The sequence below is a fragment of the Diceros bicornis genome, chromosome 7 (assembly GCF_020826845.1).
Source record: "Diceros bicornis minor isolate mBicDic1 chromosome 7, mDicBic1.mat.cur, whole genome shotgun sequence".
Taxonomy (NCBI): Eukaryota; Metazoa; Chordata; class Mammalia; order Perissodactyla; family Rhinocerotidae; genus Diceros; species Diceros bicornis.
Window position 1 is genome coordinate 56,565,606 of NC_080746.1, and position 26,887 is coordinate 56,592,492.

At 38.7% G+C, this 26,887-nt stretch overlaps 1 protein-coding gene and 1 long non-coding RNA gene across 2 annotated transcripts in view; one reads left to right on the forward strand and one right to left on the reverse strand.

Annotated features, from left to right (window-relative positions):
• The window catches only part of LOC131408643 (uncharacterized), a 48,932-nt gene extending 35,014 nt beyond the window's left edge, over positions 1-13,918 (reverse strand). Inside the window, exon 1 of the long non-coding RNA XR_009220800.1 lies at positions 13,813-13,918. This is a non-coding gene — a long non-coding RNA (uncharacterized LOC131408643). The remainder of the gene's footprint in view (positions 1-13,812) is intronic.
• A 581-nt stretch (positions 13,919-14,499) lies between these two features.
• PGM2L1 (phosphoglucomutase 2 like 1) overlaps positions 14,500-26,887 on the forward strand; it is a 58,529-nt gene continuing 46,141 nt past the window's right edge. Inside the window, exon 1 of the mRNA XM_058545612.1 lies at positions 14,500-14,891. Within this exon, the coding sequence (XP_058401595.1) occupies positions 14,781-14,891 (111 nt within the window). The 5' untranslated portion in view covers positions 14,500-14,780. The remainder of the gene's footprint in view (positions 14,892-26,887) is intronic.

The window sequence follows — 26,887 nt, forward strand, 5'->3', positions numbered from 1 at the left end:
TGAGTCTGGTTCTGATGCTTGCTCTGTCTCTTCCAACTGTTTTTTTCCATTCAGTATGCCTTGTAATTTTTTCTTGATAGCTGGACATGATGCACAGGCATACCTCGGGGATATATTGGGTTTGGTTCCAGAACACCACAATAAAGTGAATATTGCAATAAAGTGAGTTACATAGATTTTTTTTCCCCAGTGCATATAAAGTTATCTTTATACTATACTGTAGTCTATTAAGTGTGCAATAGCATTATGTCTAAAAAATACAATGTATATACCTTAATTAAAAAATACTTTATTGGGGCCGGCCTGGTGGCATAGTGGTTAAGTTTGGTGTGCTCCACTTCGGTGGCCTGGGTTTGTGGGTTTGGATCCTAGGCATGAACCTGTGCTGCTCATCAAGCCATGCTGTGGCAGCAACCCACATAAAAATAGAGGAAGGTGAGCACAGATGTTAGCTCAGGGCCAATCTTCCTCAAGCAAAAAGAGGGAGATTGGCAACAGGTGTTAGCTCAGGGCCAATCTTTCTCACTAAAAAAAAAAAAACTTTATTGCTAAAAAATGCTAACCAGGGGCCTGCTCCCTGGTCTAGTGGTTAAGTTTGCGTGCTCTGCTTTGGCAGCGCAGGGTTCACAGGTTCAGATCCCAGGCTCAGACCTGCATACTGCTTATCAAGCCATGTTGTGGCGGCATCCCATATACAAAATAGAGGAAGATGGGCACAGATGTTAGCTCAGGGCCAATCTTCCTCAGCAAAAAAGAGGAAGATTGGCAATGGATGGCCCCAGCTAATGCTCATGGCCAACCTTTCTCACCTAAAAAGAAAAAAATGCTAACCATCATCTGAGCCTTCAGCTCAGATTGTAAAAAACACAACATCTGCAAAGTGCAATAAAGCAAAGAGCAATAAAATAAGGTATGCCTGTACTGAGTAAAAGAACTGCTGCAAATAGGCCTTTAGTACTGTGGTGGTAAGGGTTGGGGGAGGGAAAGTGTTCTATAGTCCTTTTAATGAGCCTGTGCCTCTGGAGTATGAACTTCACAAGTACTTCTCAATCCTCCCCCAACCCTTGGGTGGGACAGGATGGCTCGAGTGGACTGGGGTTGGATATTTACCTCCCCCTAGGTCAGTTAGGTGCTTATAAAAGACCAGCCGATTAGGCTCTGCTGAGGACAGACCTTGTTAAGAAGAACAGATGCTCTGGCATATTCAAAATGGCTACTTTTCCCCTTGCTCTGCCAGAAGCATGAGAGATTTTTCTCCAGTATTCACTGTGAGAACCTGGTAAAGCTCCTAGAGGTAAAACTGACAAAAGTGTAGGACCCCTCCTATGACTGGGTCCTCCTGGAGTTTTTGACTCTCAGACTTGTCCACACTGAGCCTCCAACAATCCAACTATCGTTTAGGTTTTCCAACTCTTACACTGGCTCCTGAGAAGGTTTCTGCCCCAGTAAGTTGTGATTTTTCAAATAGGCCTGTTTGTGTCTCCAGTTTGGGGGTAGCAGTTTGCACTGTGACCTCACTTCTTTGACGGATCCAAGAGTTGTTGATTTTTCAGTTTGCTCAGCTTTTTACTTGTTGTTAGGATGCAGTGGTGACTTCCAAGTTCCTTACATGCCAGACCGGAAACGGAAGTCAGTAGTTATCTTTTGACAATAAGGATGAAAGCCACATGTTAAGGATGACAGAGCAGAAAGATAAAAGGAGGCTGGTCATTGATAATGTCTTTGACTTGTTGCACTTGGACTGCCTTCCTTGGGACTTCTTGTTATTTGGAAAATAAAAATACACCTCTCTTTGGTTAAGCCATTGTAGTTTGGTTTTCATTACATGTAGCTGAATGCAATCATAACTGATACATACTTTTGGCCATTTCACTCCTCATTGATATTCCTAATTAAAGGGTGGGCAGAAAAATTAGAGATCATATTACATATATACAGTCATGTGTTGCTTAAAAACATTTTGGTCAACGCGGGACTACATATATAACAGTGGTCCCATAAGATTAGTACCATATAGCCTATAGTAGGCTATACCTTCTAGGTTTGTGTAAGTACACTCTATGATGTTTGCACAAGGACAAAATCACCTAACAACACATTTCTCAGAACATATCCCTGTCGTTAAGCAATGCATGACTCGTGTGTGTGTGTGTGTGCGTGTGTGTGCATGTGTTTAACTTGTTTCAACTTGTGATTTATATAGAATATTTTTAAACAATGAAATCTACAGAAAATAATGCCATTTAATCCTCCCTTTACCAAATAATGTGGGCTTTTTCTCCCCCTGTTGCTTTGAGTCCAGAATGTCATTTTCTCCTAATCCTAGAAGTTTTCGGATGTATCAGGCTGAGGACATCACATCATCATAAAAATCACAGCTTCTCTCCCAGAGCCCAGAGCTGACTCCAACAGATTCAATTACCCTTTGTCTATGATACTATACTGTCTGCATATTATAATAGAAGGTGGATCTTGGATTTCATCAGGAAATGAAACACTGTTAGGGATAGAAAATTGACTACAGGCTACCAGTTCTTTCACTGAATAAGTAGAACACAAACACACACACACACACACACACACACACACACACACAAACAATTATAAGAAAACAAGGTACCATACATTTTTATAATCATCTAGCATCCACAAACACATTTTATGAAATAGAAAGCAACATAATATATTATTTCAAAATGAGCTATCAGGTATGCAGAAAATGAAAATGAACACAAACTGGGGAAGTCAAGGTTTAGAACTGAAATAAATATAAGATACTTCATGATTTTTGAAGTTCAGAATGACATATATATATTAAGTGGCTCTAGGTAAAGAATACTACTACATCCCTAAAAGTGGAAGGCTATTTTCGACCTTTCAAATGTAGCAGACTTATTTAACATTTTCCTTTCAACAGAAAAAAAATTTCATTACTGGTAACATTTGGATTTGCCACGAAGGGAAGCTGGCGAATACTTGCTTATAAAAAGGAAAATCGTTCATGCTAAAGAGTATGCGGACTTGGACTTGTTCACCACTCTCTCCCCAACACCTAGAAGAGTGCATGGCACAATAGCAGATGCATGATATAAAGTTGCTGAATAAATAAATGAAAATTAGTATATTTCAGAAAGAATTGAGAAAGGTGACCGATAGATGGTAAAGAACTTGTTTAAACTCAAGGAAGAAAAACCAAATCAATATTGAAGGCATCTGCTGTTTGTTTTTTGTCTGTTTGGCGGCCCCTTTCCCCTTCTTCCAGTAATAGAACCCTGCCCTTCCTTTGAGGAACTGTTCCTCCTTCGCTATTCATTTTATATGATTCTTCTGGAGTGATCAATCATATTACCCTCCTCCCCATGACCATAGGGGTGGTGGGACCAGGACCCAAGCTAGGCCAATCATTCCCTGAAATTTATATTTACTGAAGCAGAGAGATAAATCCTCTCCTTCTTTTTGGGGTCACTAGCTGGGATGATGTTTGCGACAAGCTGTGTGTAGCCAATACTGTCTTCTGAGACATTAAGCAAGAGAGACTGGGTGGGGGACAAAGAGTGAAGCTGAAAGATGGAGACAAGAGTCTTCATGTCAGGATCCAGGGGTGCCTGAAACTAGCTCCAATTCTGCCTTTCTCAGGTACACAAGCCAACAAATTCAATTTTTTTTATTATGGTAAACTATAAATAACATAAAATTTACCATTTTAACAATGTTTAGATGTACAGTTCAGTGTCATTAAGTACATTCTCACTGTTGTGCAAAAATTGTTTCTACTTAAGCTATATTAAAGTTGTTTTTGTCAATTGCGATCAAAACACATGAGTTTTTTTTTTCTTTTATTGTATTTTATGAATTCTATATTTATGCTGAATACCAGTTCTTTAACAGATATCTATTTTGAGAACATTTTCTCCCAATCTGTAGCTTACCTAATTATTTTCTTAAAGCTGTATTTTGATGAGAAGTTTTAATTTTGATGACAACTAACATCAATTTTATCTTTTTGTGATTAATGCTTTCTCTATCCTAAGAAAGCTTTTCCTATTTCCAAGTTGCAAAGATATTCTACTTTGGTTTCTTCTAGAAGCTTTATAGCTTTAGCTTTTGTTTCAGTCTGTGACCCATCTAAAATTAATTTTTACATTTGGTGTGAAGCAGGGGTCAAGGTTGATTTTTTTCCCCCAGATGAAACAGTTGTCTCAACATCATCTTTTGAAGAAACTTTACTTTTCTCATTGGCTTGTTTTGGTACTTTTGTTGACAATCAAGTGACTCTAAGTCTATTTCTGGGCTCTTTAGTTTGTTCTACTGATCTTCTTGTCTCTCCTAATGCTGGTAACACACATGGTTTTGGTTGCTGTAGCTTTATAGTAAGTCTTGAAGTCAGGTAGTAAAAGTTTTCCAAATTTATTCTTCTACAAAAGAGTTTAAACTAGCTCATCAACTTATTAGATATTATTGTTATATTGTTATTTAATAATATCTACCTAATAGACATTATTAGATATTTTTATTAGGTGTATAGCTGCAGACTTTGGAACTCAAAAAGAAGAATACATCTTCTTCGTTGCTCTTGTGATTCACCTCAGCAATATTTCTTCCATGTCAGCATGATAAAAGAGGCTTATGGCAGATATTTGTCATTTTGAGCTCTCAGAATCCAAATATCCTTCTTATTTTGTTTCCTTTGCCTAGAATTCCAAATCCCCTTTCCCTGTGTAACTCCTATTTATTCTTTAGTTCCAAGCTATGCTATAAAATGAAACCATTTATATTTGCATAAAAAATAAAATATTTAGGAATATGTTTAAGACTTACAAAACCTCTACACTGAAAACTACATAACATTGCTGAGCGAAATTAAGAAATTCTTTCAAAATTAAGATAAATACCATTTTCATGGATTGAAAGACTCAGTATTGTTAAAATGTCAATTATCCCCAAATTGACCTAGAGACTTAACACAATCACAATCATAAACTCAGCAGGCTTTTTTTTTTTTTTGTAGAAATGAACAAGCTTATTCTAAAATTTATGTGGAAATGCAAAGACCTAGGAAACTCAAAGAATCTTGAAACATAAGAACAAAGTTGGAGAACTTAGGCTACCTGACTTCAAGACTTACAATGCATAGCTGTTCCTTCCTCTAGGATAGCTTCAATGGCCATCCCAGTCTGAGTTAAGTGCCTCTCTTCTGTACTCTCATAGTATTCTGGACTACTGTCAGCAAAGCACTTATCACAGTGTATTTCAATGATGTGTTATTTATCTGTGCTCCCCACCTTATGTTTCATAAGGGCATGGACCAGGATCTCCCTTGTTTACCACTGAATTTGCACCACCTAGAAGGACGCCTGCACACTACAGACATGCAAGTATTTGCCGCATTAAGTTGAACTTAAATAATTCGTGTAAAAGAGTTAATATTTTAAAAGAAAACGCATAAAAGGCCGTCTTTTGCCTGACAACTATTTACACATGTGGCCAGGACTAGTTTATTGGACTTGGTTTTAAAAGATATTAATGATACCAGGACAGAACTAAAAAGATTACCATCATGCAATTTGATTTATAAGAAATTAGTTCAACTCTTTGGAAATCAAATGTCCTAAACATTTATAGTATATTGCCCAGTATTTGTACTCCCAAGAAGTTAGATGTATGGAATAATGCAGAAGGCAAAAACAGCTTTATGCACAAAGATGTTCATTGTTATTGTTATTTATTACAGAAAAAAAAACGGAGACAAGCTAAGAATCCTACTAAATGAGACTCATTTAAAAAAATAACATCGTAGGTCAACTTGATGTAATATATGACAGCCACAAAATGATTATCAAAATAATATAATGTTCCCCCAAATAGCAGACCAGATTATTTGTATTAAATTTCCTGCTATAATTAAATAACAAGGCTCAAAAAATTATTTTAACCTTCTTTTAAATCACAGAGGCAAGGTGACAGGCCAGCAAGAAATTACCAGGCCATAAGTGAAGGGAAAATGTCATTCCAGAGAGATAACTATGGAAAATGTGGCTTTTGCCCTCAAAGAATTTGCCAATCCTGAAAATTCTGAATTTTTTTTTTTATTGCAGTTACATTGCTTTATAACATTATATAAATTTCAGGTGTACATCATTATATTTTTACTTCTGTATAGATTACCTCATGTTCACCACCCAAAGACTAATCACAATCCATCACCACACACATGTGCCTAATCATCCGTTTCACCCTCCTCCCTCCCCACTTCCCCTCTGGTAACCACCAATCCAATCTCTGTCTCTATGTGATTGTTTGTTGTTGTTTTTATCTTCTACTTATGAGTGAGATCACATGGTATTTGACTTTCTCCCTCTGAGTTATTTCACTTAGCGTAATACCCCCTCAAAGTTCATCCATGTTGTCACAAATGGCTGGATTTCATCATTTCTTATGGCTGAGTAGTATTCCGTTGTGTATATATACCATATCTTCTTTATCCATTCCTCCTTTGATGGGCACCTAGGTTGCTTCCAAGTCTTGGCTATTGTGAATAATACTGCAATGAACATAGGGGTTCATGCATCTTTATGCATTCATGCTTTCATGTTCTTTGGATAGATACCCAGCAGTGGAATAGCTGGATCATATGGTAGTTCTATTCTTAATTTTTTGAGGAATCTCCATACTGTTTTCCATAGTGGCTGCACCAGTTTGCACTCCCACCAGCACTGTATGAGCGTTCCCTTCTCTCCACATCCTCCCCAACACTTGTTGTTTCCTGTGTTGTTAATTATAGCCATTCTGACGGGAGTGAGGTGATATCTCATTGTCATTTTGATTTGCATTTCCCTGATAGTTAATGATGTTGAACATCTTTTCATGTGCCTGTTTGCCATCTATATATCTTCTTTGGAGAAATGTCTGTTCAGATCTTTTGCCCATTTTTTAATTGAGTTGTTAGTTTTTTTGTTGTTGAGATGTATGAGTTCTTTATATATTTTGGATATTAACCCCTTATCAGATATATGGTTTGCAAATATCTTCTCCCATTTCGTAGGTTGTCTTTTCGTTTCATTGATGGTTTCCTTTGCTGAGCAGGCAATTTTTAGTTTGATGTAGTCCCATTTGTTTATTTTTTCTTTCTTTCTTTTTTTTTTTTGGTGAGGAAAGTTAGCCCTGAGCTAACATCCATTGCCAACCCTCCTCTTTTTGCTGAGGAAGATTGGCCCTGAGTTAACATCCGTGCCCATCCTCCACCATTTTTTTTAATACACAGGACACCTGCCACAGCATGGCCTGACAAGCAGTGTGTAGGTCCAAGCCTGGGATCCGAACCTGGAAACCCCGGGCCACCAAAGTGGAGCACATGAACTTAACCACTACAACACCAGGCTGGCCCCTGTTTATTTTTTCTATTGTTTCCCTTGCTCGGTCAGACATGGTACTTGAAAATATGTTGCTAAGACTGATGTCTAAGAGCGTACTGCCTATGTTTTCTTCTATAGATTTCATGGTTTCAGGTCTTACATTCAAGTCTTTAATCCATTTTGAGTTAATTTTTGTGTATGGTGTAAGATAATGGTCTACTTTCATTCTTTTGCATGTGGCTGTCCAGTTTTCCCAACACCATTTATTGAAGAGACTTTCCTTTCTCCATTGTATGTTCTTGGCTCCCTTGTCGAAAATTAGCTGTCCATAGATGTGTGGGGTCTGAATCTTAATTTTAAAATGCTTGTGGGCAAGAAAGAAAACAAAGTCCAGGGTCTGCAAAAGGTCGAGCGCCTAATAGGAGAAACTTCTCACAATATGTTGGGACCCCACAATATGTTGGGACCTCACACCCAGAGCAAGGATAAACTAGAAGTCAAACATTATACATGGAATTACAGCCTAAAGAGGGTCACAAGAGCATGTGAAAATTTCAAGCCTTAAAGTAGTTGAACTCCCAGGCATTTGGCAGAAGCAAATGCAAACCCTCTCTAAAGAAAAGTACTTTCATTGCAAGTCTAAATTTATTCCCACAAATAATTTGTCAAATATAATGTGCAACACACACACAAACACAAGGCTCACACAGCAACTAGAGTCTATGAGCAAGAACTAGCAAAAACAATAGACAAGAGAAACTGATCCACAAAGATTTCAGATATTTAACAACCATGCTGACTACAGATAAAGAAGGAAAAGACAAGTTTGAAGATCTCTATAAAGAACAGGAAACCATAAAAAGTGCTATAGCAAATTTGCAAAAGAATCTAAAAGAATTCTATAAATAAAAAATACAATAACTGAAATTAAAACCTGAAAGATGCTGGTGAACACACCAAGTACTAGGAGGGTGGCATGCCCTGAGAGGGCATGGATGCTCCAGACCACCCCATCCCCCCATACTTCGGCTTATGCATCTCTTCCATTTGCCTGTTCCTGAGTTGGAAGAGGAGAAGCCCATCTGAAGACAGAGGCAGAGATTGGAGTTATGCAGCCACAAGCTAAGGAACACAGATCCACCAGAAGCTGAAAGTGGCAAGGAAGGATTCTCCCCTAGAGCCTTCAGAGGGAGCCTGGCCCTTCTGACACTTCAACTCGGACTTCTGGCCTCCAAACTCTGAGATAACAAATTTCTGTTGTTTTAAGCCCCAAATAAACAAACAAACAAAAAACGCCAAAGGTCAGATCTCTGCTCTGAAGAGATGGCTCTCAGCCTTGGCTGCACACTGGAAACACTTGGGACAGCTAAGCAAAAAAACACTGATTACCATGCTCCAACCCAGATCAGCTGAATCAGAATCTCAGGGGGCGAGGCCCAGGAGTCAGTTCCTTAGGATGCTGTGCATCCAGGGTTGGGAACCATTACTCTGGAGCAGGGAAGGGCAAACTGTGGCCCACAGGCCAAATTCAGCCTACAACCCGCTTTTGTAAATAAAGTTTTATCGGAATACACACACACACACACAAACACACAAACACACACTCATAAAACCCAAGGCCCACTTTAGTAAACTGGACTCTAATGAAAAGAGAATTAGGGAATTAGAAGAAGAGAAATAATAAAGGTTAGAGTGGAAATTAACGAAATAAAGAATAGAAAAGCAATAGAGAAAATCAATGAAACTAAAACTTAATTCTTTGAAAAGAGCAACAAAATTGACAAACCTTTAGCAAAACCAACCAAGGGAAAAAAAAAAAGACTCAAATTACTACTAGAATCAGAAATGAAAGAGAGGACATTATTACTGACCTTACAGAAAGAAAAAAGATTATAAAGGAATACTATAAACAACTGTATGCCAACAAATTAGACAACCTTGATGAAACGGACAAATTCCTACAAAGACACAAACTACTAAAATTGACTCAAGAAGAAATAGACAAATGAATAGAACTATAACAAATGAAGAGATTGAGTTAATAATCAGAAAACTACCCACAAAGCCCAGACCCAGATGGCTTCACCACTGAATTCTACTGAAAATTTAAGGAAGAATTAATGCCAATTCTTCATAAACTCTTCCAAAAATTAGAAGAGGAGAGAGAACTTCTCAACTCATTTTATGAAGGCAGTATTGCTCTGATACCAACACCAGAAAAATACATCACAAGAAAAGAAAACTACAGACCAATATCTATTATTAATATGGACAAATTAATCCTCAACAAAATACTAGCAAACTAAATGCAGCAACATATAAAAACAACGAAATACACAAAAATTAACTCAAAAGGGATCACGAACCTAAATGTAAGAGCCTGAACCATAAAACTCTTAGAAGAAAACAAAGGGTAAATCTCTATGACCTTAGATTTGGCAAAAGATTCTTAGATATGACACCAAAAGTATAAGCAACAAAAGAAAAAATAAACTACACTTCCTCAAAACTAAAAACTTTTGTGCTTCAAACGGCACCATCAAGAATGTGAAAAGACAACCCACAGAATAAGGGGCAATATTTGCAAATCATATCTGCTTTGAATCAGGGACTTATATCCACAAATATAAAGAAATCTTACAACTCAATAATAAAAAACAACACAATTTCAAGAATGGGCAAAGGATGTGAATAGATAGTTCTGCAAGGACAATATACAAATTGCTAATAAGCATATGAAAAGATGTTCAATACCATTAGTTATTAGGGAAATGCAAATCAAAACCACAATGAGATACCACTTCCATTCACTAAAATGACTAGAATCAAAAAATGAGATAACAAGTGTTGGAAAATCTGTGGAGAAATTGGAACACTCATACACTGCTGGTGGGAATGTAAGTGGTACAGCCACTTTGGAAACCAGACTGGCAGTTCCTCAAATGATTAAACAGAGTTACCACAGGATCCAGCAAATCTACTCTTAGGTATGTACCTAAGAGAAATGTAAACATATTCCATATAAAACCTGTACATGAATGTTTATAGCAGCATTAGTCATAAGAGCTAAAAGGCAGAAACAACCCAAATGTCCATCAACAGATAAACAGATCAACAAAATGTAGTATACCCATATAATGGAATATTATTCAAGTGTAAAAAGGAATGAAATACTCATACTCTCTACAACATGGATGAACCTTGAAAACATTATGCTAAGCAAAAGAAGCTAGTCATCAAAGACCACATATTATATGATTCCATTCATATGAAATGTACAGAACAGGGAAATCCATAGAGAGAGGAAGTAGATCAGTGGTTGCTTAGGCCTGGGAGTAGGAGATACTGCCACAGGGGGCTGAGAGCTAAAGAACACAAGGTTTCTTTTTGAGGTGATGAAAATGTTTTAAAATTGACTGTGGTGATGTTTGTACATATCTGTGACTATAACAAAAAAATCATTGAATGGTACACATTAAACGGGTGAATTGTTTGGCATGTGAATTATAGCTCAATAAAGCTGTTTAAAAAAATGTAATGAGACACTCACTCGCAGACGCCAACCCTGCACTTCTCCACAAACCTGAAAGGGAGTGCCTCTAGATCTTGTACCCTAGGTTCTTTGCCTTCCTTCACCCTAATCCCAAGCGTGCTCTACATTCTTTCCCCCTTACACAAAAATAACCACTTTTCATTTGTTGTATCCCCTTGCCTCAGCAAAGGTTTTATGTAAGAGGGCTAAAAGCAGAAATTTGCTTGCAAGATACTTCCTTTCCTGACTCTTTTTTTCTTTTCTAATACAGAGTTCACTGGAGTTTATGACAAGCATCTTTGCGAGTAACAAGAAAATACTTCCCTTTTCAGAGCAATCGCACAGCAGAATGATAGATTTCTTCAAAATTTAGTCTTAAAATAGGAGGGTGATGACAGAGAGAGGCCCTGAGCTCTGCTTGGTGGCAGCACTTCAAGAAACTGGCAAGATTTTAGAGGGGATGGCCATGTGGTAAACCTACACCGAGGCTTTGGGGTTCATAGCCTCAACCAAGTTTCCTGCGCATAGCTTATGAATGGTATGCAAGGAGAAAGCTGTCAGACTTCCAGAGACCACTATGAGTCTGGACAAACAGATGCTGGCAGAAACCTTGGTGAACTACAGCTACTGATTCTTTCTGTTTCCCCAGCACCATATAAAGCCTGGGAGGAGAGGTGAGCCCCTGATATTGATGAAAATTTAATTTCTTGCTACCCTGGCAGAATGAGTCTCTTAATTAGATTTTTTTAAAACAATAAAGAAATGGATATTTCTTATACATTTGAAGTTTTTCTTTTTAATTTTTATTTATTTAAATTTTATTTGGAAATAATTTCAAATGAAGTTGCAAAAATTAAAACAGTACAAAGAATATCCAACTATCATTTACCCAGATTCACCTATTGTTAAAATTTACCCCATTTGCTTTATTATTTGCTATTTTTCTAACTATATGTTTGTATTGTATTTATATAATAATATACAAACACACACTATTTTTCTGAACCATCTGAGGGTAAGTTACATATATCCTGATCCTAAAATATATGTGTATATGGACCAAAAGAGAGACTCTCTTTCATAACCAGTTAGGGTTGCCAGATCTAGCAAATAAAAATACCCTGGGCAAATTCCGACAGAAATTAAAGCTTCTGAGCTTCCCAGACTAAAAAAACTATTATACTCCCTCTTCTGAACACACTTAGACAGTGTTCTTGGATTTGATGAGTTCTGGGTCCCCCGGTTACTCTTCAATTCCTAAGCAATAAGCCAAAGACCCTGGGCTAGGTTTCCGGTAACCAGTTTATGTCTGTCATGATCTTGCTGATAAAAGTGAGGGCTGGTAGACTCTGGGATTGAATTAAAACTTGTATTTCTCCTGTCTATTATCCTTGCCCTATATCATTCTATCTGTTGAAAGTTCTGTTATTTAGTAGCATTTCTCAGAATCGAATTAAATTGAATAAGAATTCTTACAAAAACCACTTCTTATCAAATTAAAATGCATATAAATCAGCATTGGATCTTACTGAAGTACAGATTCTGATTCAGTAGAATTGGGATAGGGCCTGAAATTTTGTATTTCTTAATAAGCTCCCAGAGGATGCCAATACACTGGTCCTCCTCTCATACTCTGAGTAGCAAGTTTATAGTCACCTATGTCACAATCAATAGATATTTGTTAAATATGTAGGTACCTTGGCCCTATCTGGATGTACTGATTCAGAATGTCTGGAGCAGTGTCCAGGAATACACATTTTAAACAAACTCCTAGGGAGATTTGAGAACCAGTGGTCTATGGGTTTGACATGCCCTTTACCTTTTTCTCTATTTTATTAATTTTTGTCCCTCAAAGCCTCTTGCTGCCTTTATGACCACCTCAGACTCTGAATTCTTTAACAGCTATCTGCAGCAAGCACTTGCTGTTTATCACGGGCTATCTTTTCTCGCATATATCCTGTTTACCCAGACGGATTTTATTTTCTGAAATGAATAATTATGTTATACACTTTCTTGTAGCCTCAACTCCTAGCATAATGCTTAGCACAGAGTAAATGTTTAATTAATGCTTGTCATGGACAATAATGGTGATAATAGTGAATGATGAATTTTTCTCCAGGACACATGGTTGTTTCGCAGGCCTTCTGTGATTCAAAGAACCTGGTGACTCCATAAAGGAAACACTCAAGCGCTTAGCAAAAACTGTAACTCGCAACTACAGCGCCCTATTTTTCAGGAACTGGCACTACAATCCTTTTGTACTTTAGGAGTTTGAACTTTATTATGGTAAGTGGCACTTTAAAGGAAAGAAAGTAATACGTTGAATTTATTATGTCTTTTATCTGTGAACCTCAAAGCACTCTAAAGCCATCTATTAAGTTACTGTAGCCATGGTGTAAATATTACTACATCCTCCTTACAAAAAAGCTGACTCGGGAAAGAGTTGTAAGACACTTGGTCAAAAATCACAGAGCCATTCTAAGAAGGCCAAACCAAGAAACTCAGGAGCAAATGAGCAAAAGGTAAGCACCTCTCAGCATCTCCCAGACCTCAGGTTGCGTGCCTTGAAAGGTGAACATTCTATAGAAGAGAAGATGCCAAAATAAGAAGAAATTTAAAATTATTTCAATAATCTTTCTTCTTCCTCTGTATCCCAATTACCATTGCTCTTTCTGTCTTAAGACGCTTGTAGGTTCTTACTTAAGTTATGGTTAAAACGCTGACCCATCTTCCCTCCTTCACAACTTGCTCTCCCTACCTCCCAGTCCACTGTAGTTGCAACAGCAAGAACTGCCAGCTGAAGAGATCTAAAAGGAGGCTGGAACTCTGGTTCCATCACTTAGGAATTCCGCCTCTTTGAAAAAGTCGGTTCACAGAGAGGTAGTTTCCTCTTTGTGTGTAAAATGGGGATGGATCACGCCCACCTACCTCACAGGACATCTGAAGCGACAGAACGCGATTCGTAAATTGTAAAGCACTAAATGGATACCACTCGTCCCCTTACTGTACCAGTCCTTGTTTAATTTAATTTAAGACCAGGGCCACACCGCGTAGCAAAACAGGAACAGGGCGTGTCCGCAGGGAACAGCCTCGAGGGAGACCTTTTTGAGGAAAGGGAGGGCGCAGAGCTGCTGGGAGTGGTAGTCTTTGCGGCGGTCCCCGCAGACCTCGGGGAAAGAAAAGAACTACAATTCCCGTGAGGCCGTGCGGGGACAGCCCCGCGCACCCTCCCGCCAGGCGCGTCCCCCCAGGCTAAATGGCAGGGCGACCTGCGCGCGCGCCGGCGATCCGCAGAGCGAGCGCTGAGACGGGGCGCTTGTGGTGGTCATGGCAGCTGATCGAGAAAAGGAGACGCGTGGGAGTGTTTGGGGGTTGAAACAAAGATAGGACGCGTCGCAAAAGGCAAATTAAAAAATAAAAAAAGCCGTGCCCCAATGCCTCACCACCCCAGCGTATCCTAACTCGCGCTACTGCGGAGGCGTCGGGAGCGCGCTCCCCGGCTCGCGTCTTGTGCCCCGGGGGGCTTAAATCAACAGGGGCGGGAGGGGGCGGGGCCGGCGGCCCGGGGGGCGGGGCCTGAGGCAGTGTGTGTGCGGCGGCGGCGGCGGCCACGATCCAGACATCTGGGACTGTTGTTGTTCCTTCGCGGCGGGACCGCCTCAGTCCGTTCGCCCAGAGGGAGACCGGGAGCTGGTCTGGTGGGGAGCGGGCGGCTGCATCCCCCTCTCTCCTGCTTCCCCAGAGCGGCGGCAGGAGCTGGCGCAAACGTCCTGCGGTTGGTCTCCGATGCCCTTCAGTGAGGAGGGGACGTCCAGACCCTGGTGAGCGCACCTCAGGCCCCCACAACTCGGTGTCTTCGCCAGCCCCCCGGGCGCGTAGACCCCAGTCTGGCTGCCATGTCTGAAAACGTGGAGGGAGACCTGAACTCCAACCTGCTCCGCGCCCCCTACCACACCGGGGACCCTCAGCTAGACACGGCCATCGAGCAGTGGCTCCGTTGGGATAAGGTGGGTACCTGGTCAGCCTGGCATCCGCCCCCTCCTCCCGCACGCCCTCCCACCCCAGTCCGCCCTTTCCTGACCCCACCCGTGCTCGGCGGGCTGCAGAGGAGATGGTTTAGGCCACGGGGCGGGGGCCAGCAGAACCGGGCGTTGCCACCCACCTATGCCCGGGCTGCCTCTCAGGGCTGGGCTGGGCAGGGATGCCTGTAATCGCTTCTTTTTACAACGCGTGAAATTGCAACCCTCCCTCTCCCCTTCAAGTGCATGTCATTTCTCTTTCTCAAAAAAAATAAATAAATAAAATAATCATGGTAAGTTATACTCTTCATAGAACTATTTCCTTTCCCCTTTCTTCTCCCTTGACTTCCTTCTCTGCAAACCTGAGAGTGGTTTTTGGCACCCTGCTTGGACGTCTCTAACCGCTATCCGCTTTTGGTTCTGGTCTGGTGTGTTTCCACCTTCCGTCGCTAGGTAGTCGCTGGTCTTTTATCGCTCCCTGGCGTTCTCCAGTATCACCTTTTGCTCTTGAGAAAGGTAGGGGTTCTTTTACCTCTCTTTCCCTTGCCGGGAGTTATTTTCTGGAAATATACTGTTCAAAAAATCATGTTTTCCAGGTTTCATATGATGCTCCTGGTACAGAATTGGTTTTGCTTTACCCATTCCTCCTCTGTTCCCCCCCACCCCCTCCACGTTATTGCGGTGATTTCATCTTGTGCAGACATATGGGATGGATTTGTGAGAGCTAGAATTAAAATGCAGCTCTCTGACTTGTAAAAGAGGCCCCGGGTGGCGCCACACGAGGAAGATGATCCAAGCTTTTGCTTTGTCAAGTGCATTTGTTAAATGCATTTGTTGAAGTAGAGAAGGCAACATATTTATACTATTGTTCTTCCCCGCCCGCCAAAGCCCCAGTAGATAGTTGTATGTCATAGTTGCACATTCTTCTAGTTGCTGTATGTGGGACGCGGCCTCAGCATGGCCGGAGAAGCAGTGCGTTGGTGCGCGCCTGGGATTCGAACTTGGGCCGCCAGCATTGGAGCACAGGCACTTAACCGCTAAGCCAGGGGCCGGCCCGAGAAGGCAACATATTTAAAATGGAATTAATAATACTGAATTAAAGAATTAGTATAGTAGTGTGTGAAATCATGTTGTGCAAACAATTTCCTAGAGGATTGGCTTTGTGAAAGTTTTATTTTCACTTTGTTCAGTCATTCATGCATTCCGCAAAAAATATTTACTGAGCACTGGGTGACGTTCCAGGGCGTGTTAGTCCCGGGGAATACTAGTGGTGAGGAAGATAGAAAGGGTTCCTGCCCTCAACAAGCCTTAGTTAGCAGATAAGGGAGACCAACAAATAAGCAACTATGAGTTAGTATTACTTGGCCATATGCATCTTGGCAATTCTAATTCTTCCTTTGGAGCTTAAACCAGTGCTTTTCAAACCTTGGAGTGTTTACAGATCACCTGGGAATCTTAAAATGCAGATTCTGATTTAGGAGGCCTGGGGTGGGCCCTGAGATTCTGCCTCAGAATGAGCTCCCAAGTGATACCAATGCTGGTGCTCTGTGGATCACATTTGAGTAGCAAGACTCTGGAGTGTTCTGCCTGAGTTAGTGAACTAGAGAACTATATAGTTCCTTGTTGTGGAAGGATACAAAAGAAGTGAACATTCAAAGACTGCTCTTCTGCTTTTAATCCATTAGAGAGGAGGAAACCTAATAGAAATAAAAGAGCTAAGGCTTAGCATACAGTAAAATGATATATACTACAAACGGACTATATAAAGGTCTTCAGCAGGGAAAATTAACTAAATTACAAATTAATGTTATCCTTATAGGTTTAATATAGTTAATTGTTTTCACTTAAAGCCATCTGCTTTCATTGGTATTGTCAGTAAATGAATGTGGTTGCCCTTAGATCTCCCTAATGTGAAAGGAAGATTTATGAAATTTAAAGACACTTGTAGAAGCCTAAAACAATTTCGTTTACTTGTAACTAACATGTATGTCAAAGTGTTTGGCCTTTCAACAATAGGGGCTTGTTTTTCATTGCTATGGATGAGCTCTTTTGTTATCTTTAGGTGCCAGTTTTGACTATACTTCTCCCAATGAGTCTCTTGATTGATTTTTTTAAAAGATTGGTTGAATTAATATTTATTAATTATCTATGCTGTGCCTAGATATTGTCGGGATATACCAAAATATAAAAAGACTATAAAATACATATACACACAAAAAGATAATGCTAAGGTAGTATTGGTGGTAATTAAATGGTTTATAAGCAGTCAGTTCTTATAGGAGTTCAAAAGTAAGAGTGACCTGTGGATTGGGATGGCCAAGGAAGACTTTATAAGAATACGGGATACATGTAAAAAGAATGAGGAGAGCCAATTCTTAATTTATATGTAAAGTACCCTCTACATACAAGGCACTGGCTGAAAGTCTGTGGGAGATACAGAGATGAAATAAATATGAATCATATCTTCAAAGAACATAGAAGGGAGAAGATAAAACAAAAGCTCGCAAATGTAATACAAAGAGCAAATAATAAGTGCCCCTAACAGAATAGATTTAAATAATTTTAATAATGATTTAATAAAAATAATAAATAATTACTTAATTGATCCTTCTCTTAATGGGAGAAAATAGTTTTAGTTGGTAAATAAAGGAGTAGCTGTTGTAGATTCATAGTGTAGGTAAGCTAGGCTATGTCCCAGGCCACTGAAATGTAAAGTATAGAAGTGTAAAATAATGGATCAGACTTATAGCATTTATGACATTACACCTTGACAGTATGTGTAGTCTTTTAGCATAGAGAAACTGAGTTTAATACCCGATTAATACCTATTTAGTGAAAAAAGGAGCCTGCCACATGCTGCTGATTCTTAATGACTCTGGTGAGACACATAAGAAGTTATAAATTGATCTGAGGGCAATTTGCTACTTGCCTAGGTCACCAAAATTGCTAGTTTTAGCTTTGGTGGGCTGGTATACTTTGAAAAATCTTCATGAAAAAAACTGTTATTTGTGCTGAACTTTCACAATTAGTTAAAATTTAGACTTGCCAACATTGAGAGGAGGACTATTCCAAGCAGACATAGGAACTTTGAAGTGTGTACTTAGAACGTTTGTTTTTGCTGTAGCTTAGGGTACATAGAGAGAAATTGTTGGAAAGGCATATAGAAACCAGGTCATAGAAGGGCTTTAGTATGTCCTTAATGGTCTTGAATAGATGAAGGTGTGTGTAAGTGTTAAAAAGAAAATAATGCAGCAAGACAGGGTGTTTATTCGGGCAGTGGGAAGCATGCCATGTAGTTTCTGTGGGGTGGCATTCTGTTGGTAAATCTACCCTAGTCCACGTTCTGACCCTCTGGTTCCTATGCCTTCAGACTAATTTGTTAGCCTATCTTGTCTCAGGATGGACTCACCCTACTCAAGGTCACAGAAACTGATGTCTGAATTCAGAATGCTATTTTATTAGTTTATAGTACAGATGTAATATAAGTGGATTGTCTCTAGTCAGGGCATTTTCTAGATGCACCATAAGGAGAGTCAAAGAATCAGAAGATTTTTAGTGATCACAAAATCAAATCACAGGGAGTCAGATATATGGCGTAAATGTTTAACACCATCAGCCTATAATAAGTAAACGCATCCGTTTCCAGAATGGGACTCTCCTGCCACTGGAACCCAAGAAATCCATAAATCGAGGTGTTCCTCTTCCAGGCCATGCACAGATGGCTATAGTGCTCTCTCCCTTTTATGCTCTAGGGCTGACTAAGGCTCCCACTTCTTTCCTAGTTCTTCCTTTCAGTTCTTTCATGCATTCTGTCAAATTACAGACAAGTCTTGCTGGCCTAGAAGCCAGGTTCTCTTTAACATCACAGCTGTCTCCTGTTTCTGGTCTACTGTAAATGTTAACTTTTTGAAAGCAGTGTTATATTCGAGATATAAAGCACTGGTCAAAGTTTGGGTGTGTGAATGTGTGGGTGGGGAGTGGGACAGGACACAGGGCAGAGCTGCTCAGCTAGTTGTAGCAGAACAGCTATGCGTTGACAATAGTGTGGAGGCAGGAATTGGCCATGGCGTTTTGAGAAGCAGTGAGTAGAGCACTCTGATCTCAGAATGTAGGTCTGTGTTGAGAAAGAGTAAAATGTAAAGTTAAAGATAGGTTAGGTTAGGTTAAGGTTATGAAATGCCTGAAAATAGAAATAAAAGACTTCGATCTAAGCCAGTGATATTCAGACATCTAGCAGTGAAAGTTTTTCAAGCAAAATATAGCCTAGATAAAAAAAAGTGGTGAACAAATTCCCTTTTAAATCATCCTTGTGTGATGGGAAATACGCTTATGAAGCACTTCTACCAAGGTAGTCTAATCCAATTTTATTGTGTAGAGACCCAAAGAAGTTGTGGAAATTATCCAGTTGGGGTAGAGCCTGGACCAGAGCTTGGACCTGCCACCTAGTTCAATCCAATTTTTACAATACTAGTCTATATTACATTTTTCTGTTTACATTTTTCTAATAGTTTAGTTAATTTGGCATTTAATCAATGAAGAGAACAGAATACATATAGCTTTATTAATTTCGGGAAATGTCAGTACTTATTCCTTGAATTTATTTGTGTAATGTTTCAAACTTTTAAAATGATCTAAGTCTCATTTGATATTCACAGCAACCTGTATGGTAGGCAGGCTAGGTAGTAGTATCCCCATTTTTAAAAGTAAAGAAACTTAAGCTCAGAAGAGGAAAATGACTTGCTCAAGGATATATGGCTTTTAAGTGGTAGAGTTGGGACTAGAACCTAGGTCGTCTGACCTTTGCTCTAGTTTTTTTATCACTGTACTAGACTCTATAACCTGAATATTTAGTAAATGTTAGTGACATCATAAATTAAGCTTCAGGGACCTCACTGAACCATTTTATTGGGTTTTGTAAAAGCTGGAGTAGCATATAATATTCTGCAGAATAATTTGTCATGGAATTTTTTTAAAGAGCTGAATATGCTGCTTAACAGTTGCTTTGGTCTCCTTGGCAACAATATTTCTCCCTTAGTACATACCAATGAGGGTTTGGATTTATTTCCCTTTTTAGAAATAAAATTCATTTTTTCTTTTTATTTCCAAATTTCTTACATTTTCCCCTTAGTTTCCATCATTTTGTTTTCAGTTTATTTCAAAGAAATACGTGCTTATGATAAAAATATAGTACAGAAAGGGATCATAATGGAAAGCAATGTTCCATTATAGGCAGTATTCCTAATTGCCTCTTCTCATTCTCGATTTGCTCCTTAGAAGCCATTTTTAACTGTTTGTTTTTAGTTGTTCTCATGGTTACCATCAAAAGACTAAATAATATGCTAGTACCACTATTCTTTGGTTTATTTTAAAGCTTTAGATGTTATCTGTCAAATATGTGCTATGAAAAATGAGAGCTCGCTCACATTATTTTTTCTCTGCCTCTACTAAATTTCATTATGCTTGCTATTAGTTTTAGTTATTCTTTTGAAAGTTTAAATAATGTGATTGGTGCTAACAAAGTCTGCAGGACAATAAGTCCAACTCACAAACACAGAGCTCCCAATTGGCCATTCTGTTTAAGGGGAGACTGACAGGAAACATACCTGTATACCCAAAAACAGAGAAAACCCATAGCAGCTTCCCAGAAAAATTTATGGATAGCAATGACTAACCAAGGATCAAGTTATATAAAGAAAACAAGCAGCATGAAAAATAAGGAAAACAAAGCAATGGGCCTAGAAAATAACTGAGATAAACCAGGGAACATAAGAACTTAAAATTTTTAAATTAAATTTTAAAAGATAATTATTCCATCAAATAAGGAAAGATGCCATGAAAAAGGAACAAGAAACAAGAATGAGCTCTTAGAAATTAAGAAAATCAATTACTTAAGAATTACTGCATCCCTCCCAACCCTTGCCAAATGCAACAGAAAATACAAAAGTTAAAGTTGAGGAAACCTACAGCAAAAGGAAATAGGAAATGTGAGGGAAGTCAAGGTGGAGAAACTACCCCAGGAGTCCAGTGTAAAGAAATCCCAGATGACAGCAGTGCAGTAGATTCACATTGGGCTTCAAGAAATGTGTCTTGAAAAACAAAGCAATCTCTATGTCGTAAATAATAAAAAGCTGGAAGGTGTTAATGATATGGTGAAGATGGCATGTTATTTCTGGCAACAACAACATCAAAAAAAGAAAAGCAATTATGTACAGAAGGAAGAGAGGAAGGGAAGTGGGGCGGGGGGAAGGAAGGAAGAAGGACCTGAATAAGCAAGTTATGGTCCAAAAATGAAGCAAACTAAAATGGAGCATGATTTTGAACAATTAATTAATGGAGCTTAAGAAAAAAATCCATTTGATCTTAACACCTTCAGAAGACGCAAGCTGGGCCCAAGGATAAGGAGATTTTATCTGAACTCTCTACTGGGGTCTACAGTGAACAGTATTTAGATAGTCTTTGTGTGTGTGTGTGTGTGTGTGTGTGTGTGTGTGTGTGTGTGGAAGATTAGCCCTAAACTAACATCCGTTGCCAATCCTCCTCTTTTTGCTGAGGAAGATTGGCCCTGGGCTAACTTCTGTGCCCATCTTCCTCTACTTTACATGGGACACCGCCACAGCATGGCTTGACAAGCAGTACGTGGGTCTGCGCCCAGGATCCGAACCTGTGAACCCCGGGCCGCCGAAGCACAGGGCGCAAACTTAACCTCTACGCCACTGGGCTGGCCCCGATATTTAGATGGTCTTAACCAAGTAGTTACATTATTTTCAGTTTTGAAGATGAACCTGAAGACAAAACACAAGATTTAAGTTTTTTTATTGTGGTGAAAAACATATTTAAATTTACTGTCTTAACCATTTTTAAGTGTACAGTTCAATAGTGTTAAATATATTCATATTGTTGTGAAATGGATCTCCAGAATGTTTTGATCTTGCAAATCTGAAACTCTGTACCCATTAAGTAAGTCCCCTTTTCCCCCTGCCCCTAGCCCCTGATAACCACCATTCTATTTTCTGTTTCTATGAATTTCACTACTTTAGATACCTCATATAAGTGGAACCATACGGTATTTGTCTTTCTGTGACTGGCTTATTTCACTTAGCATAATGTCCTCAAGGTTCAACATGTTGTAGCACGTGACAGGATTTTCTTCTGTAAGGCTGAATAATATGCATATTCAGCATTTTGTTTATCCATTCATCCATCAATGGACACTTGGGTTGCATCCACCTCCTAGCTGTTGTGAATAGTGCTGCTATGAACATGGGTGTGCAAATATCTCTTCCAAACCCTGCTTTCAGTTCTTTTGTCTATATACCCAGAAGTGGGATTGCTGGAACAAAATGTAGATGTTATCAGCACAGTTTGGGTTTTGGCTTATTGTGCTTTGTTTCATGCTGCTTTCTGTCTTTCAGAAATTTGTTGAAATCTCATCCACTCCTCGGTACCCACTGATCCCTCCCCCATTTCTTTTTGCATTATGAGTTTAGTCCTTTGATTCCTGTACTCTCATTTTAATAAATTCCCGGGAGGAAGAGGAGACAAGTACTTGAGTCTTTCATCTTGAAAGTGGAAGCAACCAAGATGTCCTTCAGTAGGTGAATGGATAAACAAACTGTGGAATATTCAAACAGTGGAATATTATTCAGCGATTTTTAAAAAATGATCTATAAAGCCACAAAAAGAAAGGAACTATCAAGCCACAAAAACATGAAAAAACCTTAAATGCATACTTCTTAGTGAAAGAAACCATTCTGAAAAAGCTGCATACTGTGATTCCAACTATATGTCATTCTGAAAAAGGCAAAACTACAGAGACAGTAAAAAGATCAGTGGTTGCCAGGGGAGAGGAGGGAGGTAGATGGAGCACAAGGGATTTTTAGGGCAGTAAAGCTATTCTGTATGATACTATAATGGTGGATATATGGCATTATGTATTTGTCAAAAGCCATAGAACTGTACAACACAGAGTGAACCCTAATGTAAACTATGGACTGTAGTTCATAATACTGTATCAATATTGGATCAGTTATAACAAATGTACCACACTAATACAGGATGTTAACAACAGCGGAAAATGCGAGGGGGCGATTTATTGGAACTCCCTGTACTATCTGTTCAATTTTTTGTAAACCTAAAACTGATCTTAAAAATCAAGTCTGTGACAAAACAAAGAATAAAAACCACATGGTCATCTCAATAGACGCAGAGAAGGCATTTGACAAGATACAACATCCATTTATGATAAAAACTCTCAACAAAATGGGAATAGAAGGAAAGTACCTCAACACAATAAAGGCTATTTATGACAAACCCACAGCCAACATCATACTCAACGGGTAAAGACTGAAAGCCATTCCTCTGAGAACAGGCATGAGGCAGGGCTGCCCACTCTCACCACTCCTGTTCAACATAGTACTGGAGGTTTTGGCCAGAGCAATTAGGCAAGAAAAAGGAATAAAAGGAATCCAAATAGGTAACGAAGTGAAATTCTCACTATTTGCAGATGACGTGATTTTATATATAGAAAACCCTAAAGAATCCATTGGAAAACTATTAGAAATAATCAACAACTACAGCAAAGTTGCAGGGTACAAAATCAATCTTCAAAACTCAGTTGCATTTCTGTATGCTAATAATGAAGTAACAGAAAGAGAGCTCAAAAAGATAATACCATTTACAATTGCATCAAAAAGAATAAAATACCTAGGAATAAATCTTACTAAGGAGGTGAATGACCTATACAATGAGAACTACAAGACATTATTGAAAGAAATCGATGATGACATAAAGAAATGGAAAGATATCCCATGCACATGGATTGGAAGAAGAAACATAGTTAAAATGTCTATATTACCTAAAGCAATCTACAGATTCAATGCAATCCCAATCAGAATCCCAAGGACATTCTTCACAGAAATAGAAAAAAGAATACTAAAATTTATATGGGGCAACAAAAGACCCCGAATAGCTAAAGCAATCCTAAGAAAAAAGAACAAAGCAGGAGGCATCACAATCCCTGACTTCAAAACATACTACAAAGCAATAGTAATCAAAACAGCATGGTACTGGTACAAAACCAGACACACAGATCAATGGAACAGAATTGAAAGCCCAGAAATAAAACCACACATATACGGACAGCTAATTTTTGACAAAGGTGCTAAGAACATACAATGGAGAAAGGAAAATCTCTTCAATAAATGGTGTTGGGAAAACTGGACAGCCACATGCAAAAGAATGAAAGTGGACTATCTGCTATCGCCATTCACAAAAATTAACTCAAAATGGATCAAAGACCTGAAGGTGAGACCTGAAACTATAAAACTCATAGAAGAAAATATAGGCAACACACTATTTGACATTGGTCATAAAGGAATCTTTTCGGATGACATGCCTACCCAGAGAAATAAATAAACAAGTGGGACTTTATCAGATTAAAGAGCTTCTATAAGACCAACGAAACCAGAATCAAGATGAACAGACAACCCACCAGCTGGGAGAGAATATTTGCAATACATACACCTGACAAAGGGTTGATCTCCATAATATATAAAGAACTCACACAACTGAACAACAAAAAAACAACCCGAACAAAAAATGGGCAGAGGAAATGAACAGACACTTCTCCAAAGAAGATATACAGATGGCCGATAGGCACATGAAAAGATGTTCAACATCACTAATCATCAGGGAAATGCAAATCAAAACAACACTAAAATATCACCTCACACCCGTTAGAATGGCTATAATCACCAAGACAAAAAACAAAAAGTGTTGGAGAGGATGTGGAGAAACAGGAACCCTCATACACAGCTGGTGGGAATGCAAACTGGTGCAGCCTCTATGGAAAACGGTATGGAGATTCCTCAAAGAATTAGAAATACAGATGCCCTATGACCCAGCCATCCCACTACTGGGAATCTATCCAACAAACCTGAAATCAACAATCCAAAGAGGCTTATGCACCCCTATGTTCATTGCAGCATTATTCACCATAGCCAAGAAGTGGAAGCAACCTAAGTGTCCCTCGACTGATGACTGGATCAAGAAAATGTGGTATATATATACAATGGAATACTACTCAGCCATAAAAAAAGACAAAATCGTCCCATTTGCAACAACATGGATGGGCCTGGAGGGTATTATGTTACGTGAAATAAGCCAGAAAGAGAAAGACAAACACTGTATGATCTCACTCATATGTGGAATATAAACCAACACATGGACAGAGAAAACTGTATTGTGGTTACCAGGGGCAAGGGGGGTGGGGGGTGGGCACAAGGGGTGAAGGGAGTCATATATATGGTGATGGACAAACAAAAATGTACAACCCAAAATTTCACAATGTTAAAAACTATTAAAACATCAATTAAAAAAAACCTAAAAAAAAAATCTAGTCTATGAATTTAAAAAATATATATGCTTGAAAGGGAAAGGATCCATATTTGAAAGCAATTCCTTCTTTCCCACCTGAAAATTTCAAAATAGGTAGACTGGCTACTTCTGCTTTTTATTTGGGGGTCTTCTTTGTCCTGTTTTTTCCTTCATAAAGGATTTTTGTTTAGCTCCTTTAAGTTTTCGACAAGGCCATTAGGAAGCCTATTTGGGTACATCTTTGCTCTAGAATTATTTTCCCCATCCCTTCCTTTCTTCCAATTTAAAAAATCCGAGAGAGCCTGGAGAACCAAATAAAAAGGAATTTATCTTCATTTTGTTCTTCCAGGTTTTACTTGTCAGATACATTGAATTAACCAAAGAATGTAAATATTATATTCCACTAGCTCAGATTTTCATGGTCCCTCCCTGGGTAATCTAAATTAGATTTCTTTCATCTATGCTTGTGAGAGACAACATGATTTGCTTGTTTAATTGTTTTTACCTATTTCATATGTCTGTTCTGTTTTTTAGAGATATTTTTCCCCAAAATAAAAGGTTGATTAGTAATTTAGTGCAGATCTCATTAAAGGAGTACTTTTTCATTAGTCAATTGCGCTGTGCTTTATTGCTGATTAGTACTGAGGCTGCTGCCCTCTGGTGTTGGGAGTTAATGAAGAACATGATTAATGCTGGTGGAAAGAATAGACAGGTAGTGTTTCCAATCCTGCATGGAATCTTTTACAGCAGATAATTTAATGAGCACTATATCTTACCAAACAAAACTATGGTCATAGTTAACGCCCGAAAGAGTATGAAAATTATAATGTAAATGAAAAATACTATGCTTCTCAGATGCAAAGGCATTTAGGCTTTCCGCTAACGAGAAGCTACTTTGTTAGAAAATCTCTTCAATGTAAGTATTGATTTTATTTTGTGGTTTCTGCTTCAGAATTTTCTCATTTTCACTCTGAAATATTTCATTATTTATGCAAGTAAAAATTAGTAAAAACCTGAAAGATCACCAATAGGGGAAAGGATAAATAAACTGGAACACTGCAGCAGTTGAAAAGAATAGCATAGATCTAAAGGTATTGAAAGGACCTCCAAGATATATCGAGTAAAATAAGCTAGTTATAGAGCATCACATACAATTTGATACCATATATATAAAATAAAAAGAGATAAAGCAAAACTACATTTCTGTAAGTATGTAGATGCAGGTAAAAGTCTGGAAGGATACATCACAAAAACAGTACTGGCTCTCCTAAAAGAGGGGTCTGGGAATGAGGATAACAGTCAAAGATGTCTGTAGCTTTATCTGTATCGTTAGTATTTTTTTAAACAAGGACAATGTATTGATGTAGTTTGTAATTAATAATTAAAAATAAAATTTAAAATGTAAATGAAGAACAATTAAGTGGTCCACTGTCTGATACTGGTTTTTAAGTGCAACAGGAGTTCAAAGTCAGGAAGACTTTATGTAAGAAGTAGATCTTGAACTGGGTCTTGGAGAATAAGTAGGATAGGAATAGATGATGGATATGAGAGCAGAACACTTAAGGTGGGAGAAAGAGCATAATAAAAGGGAAGAAGAAACTGATCAGGGA